Source organism: Cebus imitator, unplaced genomic scaffold (assembly GCF_001604975.1).
Source record: "Cebus imitator isolate Cc_AM_T3 unplaced genomic scaffold, Cebus_imitator-1.0 Scaffold241, whole genome shotgun sequence".
NCBI lineage: Eukaryota > Metazoa > Chordata > Mammalia > Primates > Cebidae > Cebus > Cebus imitator.
Genome location: NW_016107556.1, coordinates 1,596,933 through 1,611,541, shown reverse-complemented (window position 1 = coordinate 1,611,541; position 14,609 = coordinate 1,596,933). Strand labels below are relative to the sequence as shown.

The window sequence follows — 14,609 nt, the reverse complement described above, 5'->3', positions numbered from 1 at the left end:
CTTGACCTTACGAAAGCAGTAAATTAAATCATGAATGCAGCATCTGCAGACAGCTTATCCTGCATTCATGCTGCAGGAAGTTCAGGTCACAGTTTTGAGTTTGTTCTTTTATTTTTAATCAACTTCTGCTCTTAAATCTTAGAAGTACACAATACCAACTTCCAGCATAACAGAGAATTAACCATAAAGACTGATTAAAATGTTATTATGAGAATATTACACTAGTGTCATTTTTAGCTTATGACACTTATCAATGTCATTTAACCTTATAAAAAAATATCTAAAAGGCAACTGCAAAATATTTTATTGAAAATTCAGAAAAGTTACTTTAAGACAGATTTTTTCATATTGTTATAAAGAAAATTGTTAAAAGAATTGACTTGAATGCAATGATATTTCATCTTCAAACAAAATCATTTGAAAAACAAAAACCAACCCACAGCTTAATTTATCCAGAATGTAAACATGTATTTTCCTATTTGCTATAAAGAAAACTCTAATGAAGTATTTTTAGTATGTTCTTTTCGAAACAACTTCTGGACCCAATTTAAATAGTAAATTAGTATTAGTATACAATTCACATAGATTACTGATTTGTGTGTGTGCACTCATGCATGTAGGAACTAGCTAATTTTAATATGAAATTCTGAGAATCAGAGTGATCTGCCATTTCACTTATCATAGGGCAATAAATAGCATTTCTAGCCATTTCTTAAGCATGTTTCCTTATCTCATAGGTCAAAATTAATCAAAGTTTAGCCTAGTAAGTGCCAGAGGCATAAACATGACAAACCATAATGCTGGCAAAGTATTAACTATTACAGCCAGGAATTTAATGTTAGGAAATATATTACTATACTTTTCAGATCCAAGTTTCTCAAATTTTCTTATTAGGGAAAGCTTAGTGAGCCAAAAAGATCAGATTCATTTTTTAAAAAGTCATTATTTTATATTATTAATGTTCTATATTTTTACCAAATTATTTTATTCCTTAACAGATGGTATTGAGCCACTGATGTCATTTAAATAAATGTATTTATTATTTACATTAGCTCTATTTCAAATCTTCTCCCTTTCAAATGAAGAAGGAAGTGAGGTCAAGACCTAATTTGTGTATACTGTCAGTAAACAAATCTACTACTCAGATGCCGTACTCAAATCTGTGAGAAGACATAAGCTATAGTAAGACTTGTGCTTTGCCAAGTCTTACTACAGAAATGGCACTAATATAATACTTTAATATTTCAAGAAATGTTTTATAGTACTTTGCAGTTAAAGAGATTTTATGTAACTACTATGAAACTGCTAAGATTAGACACTGTTAGGAAATTCAAAACATGTACATTGACATACAATGCTTGTAAATATGTAAGTGCATTGTCTAGGCAAGAGGCAGAAATCATTTTAAGAATACGACTAAATATAATGTGGCATTTGCTAACACAGACTTTTTTCATTTGGTAACACCGTCTAAACTGGTTTTTAACCAAGAATACGCTGTAGCTCTTATTTTCTTAACTGTGAAAAAAAAATCTGGCTATGTGGGGAAAAGAAGATCGTCCAAAAAAAATGTCTGAGAACTAGCGCTTTGACAAGTTGACCCTGATACTGATTAAACTCTTGGGTATAAAGGAACACTGATAACTGAGTCGGAACAGAGCTCATTAGAGGTAAATAAAACTTTACTTTTTTCCCCCTCAGTAGCAGAAAAGGCTCTCAGGCAACTGCTTAACTTTCAGTGAAGAGTTCTTCACTGTCATGGCCGACAAAATGCTGAAGTCATTTTAGTCACAATGTGATGATCCAAAGGCTATGCGATACAAAATTTGACAGGTGCAATCACTCATTTCTCCAGGCTCCCAAAATAAAAGGAAGAGCTGGTATAATCAAAATATCATCTCCAAAATCTTTAGGAAATTTTACAACTCATTAAAACTAAATTTTCAGAGAAAAAATTACCCACTGGTTATTTTCACACAAAAAAGTATCATTAAATACCCTTAATAAGAATACATTTACACTTTCCATCTAAATAGTGTTTCTTGTTGAGAATTAAAACTTTCTTCCTTTTTAGCCCGTCTTCTTTTCTGCATTTCAACTTTTTCTTGTATTTAAAGTATTCATCATTTAGTGAATGATATTATCAACCAGGCTTCCTTTAGCAATTCTTATGGAAAGGAAGCCTGGTTGACAATATACTCAAGATATATTTGTGCTGAATTTAAAAATTATTTATTGCTATGATCAACTATTCAAATTTCATTGCATTTGACAAACTCCATAAAGACAATAAACGAGCCAAAATGTAAAAATAAAATAACACATAAAGACTAGAAATGTTATCTGAAAACAGGTGAAAAAAACCGAATGCTGCTTTCTATTAAATAATTTTCAACTCATTTTATATCAAGCTATAAAGTTTTTTAAACATCTAATTCAAGATTATGCAATATTAGTTTCAGTGAAGATTAATTTCCCTATAGCTTCTGCATTCTCTTAGTATGACTAAAGGTTCAGTGTAACAAATTTGATATAAAAGTATCTCAAACAATTACTGGTGATACCTAATGTGAATGGTTAAAAAAGTTTTGATTCTTATGACTTTGTACCAAAATAAAGCTTCTGATATATCTTCAGGATTGTATTTGATGACCAGTTAATGATATAAGCAAGAATTATTTGAATGAAGTTAACATTTACATATAAAAATAGAGTATTTAAACTATAGTGATCTTGATGGTATCTTCAAGTATAGTATGCTAGCAAATTAAAGTATCACCGGCCTGAGTAAACACTTCATGTTTTAAAGTATGAATTTTTTTAAAGTCAGGAGACCATTCTATTCTCAATAGTTTTCATCTTCCCCAACAACTGAGAGATTCTTTATCTTGGTTAGTAATTGGGCTTGAAAAATCTGGAATAATGAAATTTATTTCTCTGAAAGAAGCCTACAGTGTCTCAATATTTAGTAGGCAGTTTATTATTATCTTGATTTTTTTTCTAAGCATGAATCCCTTTATGATTTATGCTTATTGTATTTTTGTGTGTTTGTTTTAGATTTATGAGTTGAGATGTCCCTCAGTTACTCAGGCTGGAGTGCAGTGGCAAGATCATAGCTTACCACAACCTCAAACTCTTGGGCTCAAGGGATCCTCCTGCTTCAGCCTCCTGAGTAGCCGGAACTACAGGTACACACCATTACGTCAGGCTAACTTTTTAAAAATGTTTATGTTTTATATAGATAGGGTCTCACTATGTTGCCCAGGCCGGTCTCACGATCCTAGCCTCTCAAGTGATCCTCCCAACTTATCCTCCAGAGTAGCTGGGATTGTAAGCATGGACCACCACACCCAGCTGATTTTTTTTATTTTGCTCATAATAAATAAAAGGTTGTGATAAGAAAAGCCACAGGGCTGGAAAGAGTCCACAAATCCTCTATTTTTTTGAGGTATCTATTTTCTGCCACTTGGGAAGATGGTGCCTACAAAACCCAGGAAAGGAATGAAACAATAAAAAAAAAGCTCAAGCCACAACTAACATAGCTGGGCACACATTTTACTAGCCAACATTTTCAACAGCAAGTGGTCTCTACTCTGTTTTAAAATAACATAGCTTCTTTCTCTTGCTGCGGTTTATATAGCCAGGGTGAGACTTCTTAAGAGTTCCCTGATTTTCTGCTCAGGTCACATATACTATTAAAAAATGCACATTCACTTTCAAAGTATTAAAATATAATTAAATAGATTCAAGACTAAAATTAAGCTGAACATAATTTATTCCTTTTCTTGGACATGATGTGAAAAATAAAACATCCTGGCCTGGGAGTCAGAGATTAGGTTCTCTTGATCTCAAGGCTGAGTGGTCTTGACCAAGTTACTTAACTTTTTTGGGCCTCCATTTCCTCTGACGAAAAATAAGGGAGTTCCACTGGATAACTTTTAAAGTCCCTTTTCAAATTTCATTCAAACACTAAGTCAGGTTCTTGAACAGTGCCTCTTGATTATGAAGATCAACTATCATTGATAGAGTATAATATTAATTTATTGTTTACAATTTTCTGATGCTTACATTATGTTAATGAGAGTTTTCTATATTTCCAGGAGCTAATCATTATTATCTGGCTCACTAATGAAACCATAACTGAGATTCTTTTTTTTACATTATACATAAAGTTTACTTGGGCATTCACGGGGATGATGTGGAGAGACCTTGTTGTATATATGTTCTTATTTTATTATTTTATTGTTGAAATCCTATTCCCTTCTCAAGTTAGTGGCAAAAGAATAGCATAAAAGAGAAATATCCTGGTTATTTCTTACTGAGATAAAAGACTAATAGAAGTATTTTTATTCTTTAATTTTTTTTCAAGTTTCAGAACTTAATTTTTTGAAACTATTGCTAACACTTAAAACCAAGGATTTGTCATAGGTTTACCACTACTGGTAAAGAGTTAAAATTACTTCCAAAATATTAATAGTGTGCCAAAAGAAAATGGAGTTTGTTACCATTTTTAAGTATATGACAAGGCATTTTACTAGTTATTTTGATAATTTTCAGAAATGAGACAAAAATAGAACACTCACGATTCTGCTTTTACTATTTCAAACCAGATGTTAAGCAAGTTGAATTCAAATTTAGAAAAGGACTTTGTGCAGTGCTGGCTACAACTGTGGGAGTGGGATAAATAATTTCTTCAACAGTTACATATGTACCTAGTAAGAAACCAACAACTCCAGTGAATGCTATAGAAATATTTTTCAGGATCATCCATATGTTATAATGTTCCTTAGAAAATGTAAGAATTTCAACCAAAGGTGGTAGGATCAGGGCCAATGTGCTGCTGCTCACAGCTCCAACGAAGGAAATCACAATGTCTAAACGAGGAATAAGAATTGCTCCAGCACCTAGGAAATGAAAATAAATATTTTTCTTATTTAAATGTTTATTACTTACATGAATACTAGAAGTCAGTATTTTCAATACTGAAAATAATTACTAAAAATAATTAAAGTTGGGACTACTAAACTATTGCCTGTGGAAAAAATCTGTCATATTTTGATCTAAGCTAGAAAGAGACAGAAAGACCAAAATATGAGTGACATTTCCTAGACTTTCACTTGTCAACAGTTTCTTATGAAAACAACTTTTACTTTTTTGCTTTAAAATTCCGGGCAAAGAAGTTTTGATAGTTTATTTTCAAAGCATTTGCATTACTTTGCCTGCCAATACAGCTCAATAAAGCACAAAACATGGAGTGGTGGGACAAAAATAAACGGGAGGGAAGAGATAGCTATTCCTTAAAGTAGAATTCCAATTAATCAAAATAGAAGGAACAATGGAAACAGAAAAACATTAAGTAAATACCACAATAATCACTGGATAGGAAGAATCATTGTAGAATGCTGAAATTAGTGGGCAAAAACTGGATGAGATCTGGACAGTTACAGAGTTTCAAAATATCTTCCTTCAAGATACTTATTAATTATAAAGGGAAAACTAGTACCTTTACAGTGGAGAACTATGTCAAGAGACCACCTTAACATATTTAACATCACCAATAAGACACTGATATTACGATGTGATACACTGAGAAGTGCACAGCATCATTTCCGTGGGATTCTTGTTAAAAATCCTTCAACCTAATCAAGTAAAATACTTCAACCTAATCAAGAGAAAGCATCAGAAAAACTCAAATTGCAAGAAATTCCACAAAATTACTGACATTTTGAAAGTGTCAAGGTCAAGAAAGACTAAGAACATCAAGGACAGTCAATATTGGAAGAGACACATGACTACGATAGCTAAATTCAAGTGGAATGATGTCTTACGTCCTGGACCAGAAAAAGATTTTAGTGGGAAAACTGGTGAGATTATAATAAGGTCTATTAAGTAGTTAATAGCACTGCATCCATGCTAATTTCTTGGTTTTAATAACTGTACTGTGTTTATAGAAGCTGTGAACATCAGAGGAAGCTGAGTAGAGGTTTATGGTAACTACTTTTGTTTACAACCTTTCTGTCTAAATTACTTCAAAATGAAAAAAAAAAATAGTACTCTGTTATTGTCAGCAGATTTCCAAACCGTTGACAAGTTTTCTGCAAGTTCTGGTCTGGCACTTTCTTGATCTTCTAAAAATGCATCAACAGAAGGTTTGCAAAAACTAAGACATATTCCTTCTTTACTTGTCCTTAAATGTTTTGTTAAATGACTTGTTGAGGGTTTGCAGTTGCCACCAGAAATAAGAGCTGTGGTTTGCTCATATGTAGGCTGTGAAAACTACATCACCACTGCTACCAATGGTGGTTACATCACCACAGTTCCTCTTTGGGGACCCAATTATACCATGTGTTGAAAATATATATGTGCGTGTGTGTGTGTGTGTGTGTGTGTGTGTGTGTGTGTATATATATATATATATATATATATATATATAATCTGTAAATATATAGTCCTATTAGTAACTTAGCTTTCAATTTGCAATATACTGGTTTATCTACTTCTTAATTTTTATTTTATGATGTTTTTTTTTTCTATTCTTTCTGTGGCTCTCAATATTTTCCAGGAGGTTTTGTGGGATCAATTTGGAACTAAATTCTCACCATGTTCCTCATATAACCAGAAGTTATTATTTATCATTCTGTATTCAAATTATTATGAAAGCTAAAGCTTTAAAAACTGCTTTGAAGTTATAAACTGAACTTTACACCTATAGGGCTAAAGTGGCATAACCCTTTATAAATGAAATAACTGACTCTAAAGAAGTAGAAATAACTAGCTCTAAAGAACTCTAAAGTAGAAATACTTTATAAAGTAGATTCTTCATCTAATGGATGCTTGCTATAGGCTTTTAACTTTGCTCTCTAGGGAACTATACAGCATAATTCTGAAACATAATTAAAACCTCTCAGAATTCATTGAACATAATCATTTGTGGAGACATGCTTCACCTAGTTATAGTTAGTAGCATAAAAGTAAGGCCAGACACATTGGCAAAGACTTCATGACTACAACACCAACAGCAATGGCAACAAAAGCCAAAATAGACAAATGGGATCTAATTAAACTAAAGAGCTTCTGCACAGCAAAAGAAACTATCATCAGAGTGAACAGACAAATTACAGAATAGGGAAAAATTTTTGCAATTTATCCACCGACAAAGGGCTAATATCCAGAATATACAAAGAACCTAAACAAATGTACAAGAAAAAAACAACCCCATCAAAAAGTGAACGAAGGATATGAACAGACACTCCTCAAAAAGAGACATTTATGCATCCAACAAATATATGAAAAAAAAAGCTCATCATCACTGGTCATTGGAGAAATGCAAATCAAAACCACAATGAGATACCATCTCATGCCAGTTAGAATGGTAATTATTAAGAAGTCAAGAGACAACAGATGCTGGAGAGGATGTGGAGAAGTAGGAACACTTTTACACTATTGGTGAGAGTGTAAAATGCAACCATTGTGGAAGATAGTGCGGCAATTCCTCAAGGATCTAGAACTAGAAATATCATTTGACCCAGCAATCCATTACTGGGTATATACCCAATGGATTATAAATCATTCTATTATAAAGACACATGCACAAGTATTGTAGCCCTGTTCACAACAGCAAAAACTTGGATCCAACCCAAATGCCCATCAGTAGTAGACTGGATAAAGAAAATGTGGCACATATACACCATGGAATACTATGCAGCCATAAAAAGGATGAGTTCATGTCCTTTGCAGGGATGTGGATGAAGCTGGAAACCATTATTCTCAGCAAACTAACACAAGAACAGAAAACCAAACACAGTATATTCTCACTCATAAGTGGAAGTTGAACAATGAGAACACATGGACACAGGGAGGGGAATATCATATATCGGGGCCTGTTGGGGTGGGGTGATAGGGGAAGGACAGCATTAGGAGAAATACCTAATGTAGATGATGGGTTGATAGGTGCAGCAAATCACCATAGCACGTGTATACTTATGTAACAAACCTTCATGTTCCGCACATGTACCCCAGAACTTAAGGTATAAAAAAATAAAAAGGTAAGGCCAAACAAATATGACTAGAATCTTGCCACCTTCTGAAGAGACTTTCAATTTGGAATCCATTTTTCCTTGTTTATCTATAATCCAAGCTCTCACTAGCAAATCAGGTAAAATATTGTTTGAAAACTATGTTGGGAATACTATAGCATTTTAGAATTTATAGACAAAATTTCCATCTAGAAAATACTTTGAAATCATGAAGTATAATTCCCATCTAAAATCTGTTTAAAGTCAGATTTTAAAAATTACATAACCAAAAGATATTTGCAAGTAAAAATCGCTTGAAATATGCTATTGCCAATGTTATCAGTAAACAAAGAAGACAAGTATATATGCTTTTAGCCAAAACCAACATATATTACTAAAAACTCAAAGGAGAGTTTACGATAAGGATAGTTTTACTCATTACAAAGACTATGTCATTTACAGACAGCTATTATGAATAGATCTATTAAGTAGTAGTCAGACTTATTCAGTATTTACCAAAACTATAAATAGCAAGAAAAAGAATGTATCCTTAGTGCATAAAGTTCCCTCTGATACTAAAATAAAAGCCTATTTAAGTCCATTATTTGCATCTGAAGGGTAAATGTAGACACATCAGAGTACAAAACAAAGCACTTGATATTACAGCACCAAAAACAAAAAATGTAGAAAATAACTTACCACATCAATTTTAATTATACAAATAGTTACTGGTGCTATCCACATACCTACTGACTCTAAGACATGATATCAGGATACACAAAGGTACTTTTTAAATCTGCAAATGCAACTAACTTAAATGAAGGATTTTAGTGGGTTTTCTCCACAAACTACTAAAGATTTATGGATTTTGATACTTATATAGTCATAGTCTACTATATATTATAAAAATAAGGACAGTTTAAAAATTACAAACAGTAGAACAATCAAATTAGAGAATAACAGAATAGTACTTAGTATATTCTGTTGATTCAATTCATACACAGAATTGAAACATTGGTCTCAGTGTTTACTACAACACATTTAAAAATTTAATGGCTCATAGTATAGGTTTGCTTCTAAAATAAAAGATATTTATGTCCATGGTGACCTTTAGCTGGTTTGTACCCTACCTCCTCCCTCACTCGTGAGGTGCCTGTGCCTATATACCAGGTAAGTACCTAAAGGGAACCTGCAGGAGGAGACTGAATCATTTCTAAAGTTTTTGACGTTCACTAAGAAGATATTTTGAGAACATGGTTCAAATGCTAAACGGATACTTGGATACAACTAACATAATCCAAGCTGATAAGTCCACTTCTTTACAGACCAATACAACAAACGTGGATTCAGTACTTGGAAAGGATTATGTAACACTGAAAGACATTCAATTTTCAATGCAAATCAGGCTGAGCCTCCATTCTCATTGCTAGTGCCACAAAGCCTACTCTACAAACTTAACAAGGTCTCATCAACTGTCTACACACATTTATCAGCAAAGAGTATGCCCCCAAATCTTTTCAAGTACTTTGGAAAACAGACTAAAAAGCAGTTTTGCTATGAATATCAGCTGACTTTTACTTTAATTTGGAAGGTTATGTGCCAAAGACACAAATGAAGTTCAGTGTCCAGTGATGTGTCCCAATATAGCAGAGAGAAATATTACATAGTTTTTGTTCTCTTTGTCCAAGGCGTATATGGTTGAGTAGCTTTAATGACTTTTTTTTTTTTTTTGAGACAGAGTCTCACTCTGTCACCAGGCGCCAGGCTGGAGTGCAGTGGCGTGACCTCGGCTCACTGCAACCTCCACTTCCCAGGTTCAAGCAATTCTCCTGCCTCAGCCTCCTGAGTAGCTGGGACTACAGGCACACGCCACCATGCCCAGCTAGTTTTTTTGTATTTTTAGTAGAGACGAGGTTTCACCATGTTGGCCAGGATGGTCTCAATATCTTGACCTTGTGATCCACCCGCCTTGGCCTCCCAAAGTGCTGGGAATACATGTGTGAGCCACCGCGCCTGGCCAATGACTTTTAACTAAAAGAAAGCAGCAGCCCAGAAAAGGCTGCAGTTCTCTGTGCTATGAACTAAGCCCCTGACTTCTGGGAACAAACCCACAGTAGCATATGTGGTATGGTCTGTGCCTCAGCAGATTCACAACTTCAGTATAACAATGCCAGCCAATGTGCAGAAGTGGGTGAAGTTATTAAAAAAATCTGAACCCCTTTTAACGTTGCCCTCAAGCTCCTTTACTTGAATTTCCATTACCAACTTTAAAAGAGGATATACTTTCAGAATAGAATTGCTTACACCTATTGATAAAAACTTTTACTGAAATTAGTCTTTTTATTTAGTCATTACCAAAATATCAATAAAAGATATATTTTAAAAGTTCAAAATGTTTTAAAATATTTTTCCCACTGACTTTTTGTGTTAGTTATCAGAATATGGGCTTATTGACTTCACTCCTTAATATGATTTCTCTTATTAGTGATATAATTCACTAATTTAAGTAGTTACTTTGAAAAATACAGTTTATCTACTTTTCCAGCTTTACATTTCTCTTTTCAAACAAAATGTATAAGCCCAATTCTTTAAATCTAGGCACAAGCTCCATGCCAGGCTGCTCAATGCAATTTACTGAGTTGCCCTGAATTTCCACCTCTATCATTCTAAATCATGCAAGATGGTTATTAATATCTTACGCAAGGAATTTCCAAAGCTGCTTGTTCCCCAGAACACTAGTAATCTGGTCCCTAGCATCATTTTAGGTAATCCCAGTTTAGTTTGGTGGTGCAATCATCTGTATATTTGTAGTTATAATAATAGTGACAATAATGATCATAACTTCCAGTTATTAATACTTTGTTAATATTATTTCTAACCCCACCAAAATGCCATAAGGAAGTTTTACTTTCATTTCATAGTTGAGGAAAGAGGGGCTCAACAATGTCATATAACTTGCCTAAATACAACAGCAAGCAAGTGGTAGGCTTGAGTTTGAATCCCCAGATCTGTGTGACTCCAAAACTTACACTCTTTCCACTATACGAAACTCAACCTCCCTTTCCATGAGTCTCCATTATGAATTCCAAATAGTAAGAAAATAAGCCACTAAAAGTATAAAAAACCAATACAAGTAAAATTAAACACTTTCTTGTAGGTGGTTATGGAGAAGTAAACTGTTAAAATATACAAAAACAGGAATTAAAAACCTAAGGAAAACTAGAACCAAAATAAAATGTGTATCAACAATGGAAGGGGTCCCATGTACACGTTATTTTAATCACCAGTAACGTAATTTTCAAAACAGCTTCATTAGTTATTTTAAGTGTGATAGGATCAGATTTGTGTTTTTCTTATGCAGTAGAAAGACAGAATTTTAACCTGAAAAGTAACACAGCTGGATGCATAAAATTGTTTCAAAAATATTGAAAAATACATCTTATGTAGCTTTCATTTTAAGAAATTCAACAATAAAAGAATTATTATGGAATACATAATGATACTTACAAGTAATACTAACCAAGAAGGATCTTATCCCAAATTCACAGATTTTTTTCCATTTAGTATGAAATTTGGATGTGATCCCAGGGATAATGATCTCTGCTGGAACATAGAACTGAATTGAATATGTCACAAAAATGCCAAAGGAATACAGAATTTTCACTGATTGATATAACCTGTTGAAAAAAATTTTCAAAATTTAGTCATTTTTAATGTGAATTTAGCTTTTCTCCTTTATTTTTAATATTAAGGTAAGTCAGAAATCCAGAATACCAAATTAGAACCTTACTACAAATGCTTATTTATAAAAAGGCAAACTGGTCTCTAACTAAATTTCTAGATGATACAAGGACAATTCATTTTGACAAGACTGGAAAGCTTCAACATGCATGCCAGGGTTCGGGATATATTGGTAAAAAGATTTCATTAAGCCAATATTTTAAAGATTAGACTCAGCCCCCTGAAGAGCTAATATTTTCTCAACTTTCTTTTTAAAAATTGAGACTATTATATGTCTTTAATCCTGAGTCATACCCTCATTGATCTTTACATAGAAGAAAAACTCATTTTAAACTCTAAAGTACAGTTCTTGGTTGAAAATCTTCAGAGGTATGTCATTAGTTGCAGAAATGTCATCTATCTTAAGTCTAAAAGCAGGCATCTAAACAGTGTCAACTTGCAAAGTTCTCTAAATTATACATACAATATGTTAAAATTACATTAAATAAGGGAAATAGAGTTGCTGGGTAAGGTTGTTATTTTTTGTACAAATTAACTTATTTCTTTGATATATAGCGCTTCAAAACAGCACACTAAAGATATTTATAAAAATATTTATATTTGTTTTTATAAAATATTTAATTTTATATTTATAAAATTAAATATAAATATATAATAAATATAAAATTAAATATAAAATTTAAAATATAAAATTAAATATAAAATATTAAATATAAAATGTTTAATTTTATATTTATAAAAATATAAAAAAGATATTAAAGATAAAAATCTAAAGATATTTATAAAACTGAAAATTTTTATAAATTTTCAGTTTTATAAATATCTTTAGATTTCTACATTATGTATAACGTCCTGTTAAAACTTTGCATGTATGTCTTCATAAAGACTTCAGTAACTTTCTTATGCCTGGCAAAAGAAGACTTTTTAAATGTTGATAATGACATGAAAAGAAAACATAAAATTGTAGGACCTAGAGGAAGGAACATTACAGAATCCACTCTTTTGGGTAGCAGAATAATAAAATTAATGTGCTGTACTTTTAAAAATTTTTAATATTTTACAACATTCAAAAGAATAGCCCAAATCGCCTTGCATTTTTTAAGTAACAAAGCAGAGAGAACACTGTGGATTCAGAGTCCTGCAGCATCAGGGCAGTGATTAACACATATGTCCTCCATCAGCAGAAACATCTTCCCACAGTCTTCTCAAAGTTCCACTTACTCACCTAAAATTCCTATGCACAGGGAAGAGTGTTTTCTTTCTTATAAAAAAATGCAATCATTTTAAAAGGATTATATTCTTCTTTTGATAAATAAAAACCTCAACATTAATGGGTCTTTCAGTTTATTTTTGATGTCTTAAGACTTAAAGTAGTAAGGATTTTTAAATTTAAGTTCAAGGACACATGTGCAGGCTATACAGGTAAATTTGTATCATGGGGGCTTGTTGTACAGATTAGTTCATCCTCCAGGTACTAAGCCTAGTACCCATTGGTTATTTTTCCTGATCTGCTCCCTCCTTACACCCTTCACCCTCAATAGGTCCCAGTATGTGTTGTTACTCTCCATGTGTTCATCTCTTCTCATCATTTAGCTCCCACTTACAAGTAAGTGTATGTGGTATTTGGTTTTCTGTTCCTGTGTTAGTTTGCTAAGTATAATGACCTTCAGCTCCAACCATGTTCCTACAAAGAACATAATCTCATCTTTTTTATGGCTGAATAGTCTTCTATAATGTATACATACCACATGTTCTTTATCCAGTCTATCATTGATAGGCATTTAGGTTGATTACATGTCTTTGCTATTGTGAATAGTGCTGCAATGAACACAGGCATGTATGTGTCTTTATAATAGAATGATTTATATTTCTTTGGGTATAAACTCAGTAATGGGACTGCTGGATCAAATGGTATTTCTGTTTTAAGGTCTTTGAGGAATCCCACCAACAGTTTCTAAGTGTTGTTCCTTTTTCTCCATAACCTCAATAGTGTGTTTTTGACCGTTTAGTAATAGCCATTCTGACTGGTGTGAGAAGGTATCTCGTTGTGGTTTTGATTTGCATTTCTCTAATGATCAATGATGTTGAGCTTTTTCTTTCACATGACGGTTGAGCTTTTTCTTTCATATGATGTTGAGCTTTTTCATAAGACTTTTTCTTTCATATGACACTTTGAGAAGTATCTGTTCATAACCTTTGCCCACTTTATTATTTTATTTATTTATTTATTGGAGACAGAGTGTCACTTTGTTGACCAGGCTGGAGTGCAAAAGCACAATCTTGGCTCACTGCAACCTCCACCTCCTGGGTTCAAGTGATTCTCCTGCCTCTGCCCCCCGAGTAGCTGGGACTACAGGCACCCACCACCATGCCAGACTAATTTTTGTATTTTTAGTAGAGATAGGGTTTCACCATACTGGCCAGGCAGGTCTCGAACTCCTGACCTTGTGATCCGCCTGCCTTAGCCTCCCAAAGCCTTTGCCCACTTTTTAATGAGATATTTTTCTTATAAATTTCTTGAAGTTCCTTTAAATGCTGGATATGAGATCTTTGGTGGATGCATAATTTGAAAAAATTTTCTTCCATTCTGTAGGTTGTCTGTTCACTCTGTTGATAAGTTTTCTTTGCTGTGCAGAAGCTCTTTAGTTTAATTAGATCCCATTTGTCAATTTCTGCTTTTGTTGCAATTGCTTTTGGTATCTTCAGCATAAAATCTTTGCCCATTTCTATGTCCAGAATGGTATTGGCTAGGTTGTCTTCCAGGGTTTTTACGGTCTGGCATTTTACATTTAAGCTTTTACTTCATCTTGAGTTAATTTTTTGTTTATAGTGTTAAGGAAGGGGTCCAGTTTC

General features: G+C 33.1%; 1 protein-coding gene across 3 annotated transcripts in view; it reads right to left on the bottom strand.

Annotated features, from left to right (window-relative positions):
* Window positions 1–287: 287 nt before the first annotated feature.
* Window positions 288–14,609, bottom strand: part of SLC36A4 (solute carrier family 36 member 4) — a 51,085-nt gene continuing 36,763 nt past the window's right edge. Inside the window, exons 10-11 of one of the 3 annotated variants that reach the window (XM_017498432.2) lie at window positions 11,523–11,692; window positions 288–4,904 (exon numbers count right to left, since the gene is read on the bottom strand). In XM_017498432.2, coding sequence (XP_017353921.1) covers window positions 4,597–4,904; window positions 11,523–11,692 — 478 coding nt within the window. In that variant the 3' untranslated portion in view covers window positions 288–4,596. The remainder of the gene's footprint in view (window positions 4,905–11,522; window positions 11,693–14,609) is intronic. The other 2 variants (XM_017498435.2, XM_017498433.2) reach the window with 2 other exon arrangements.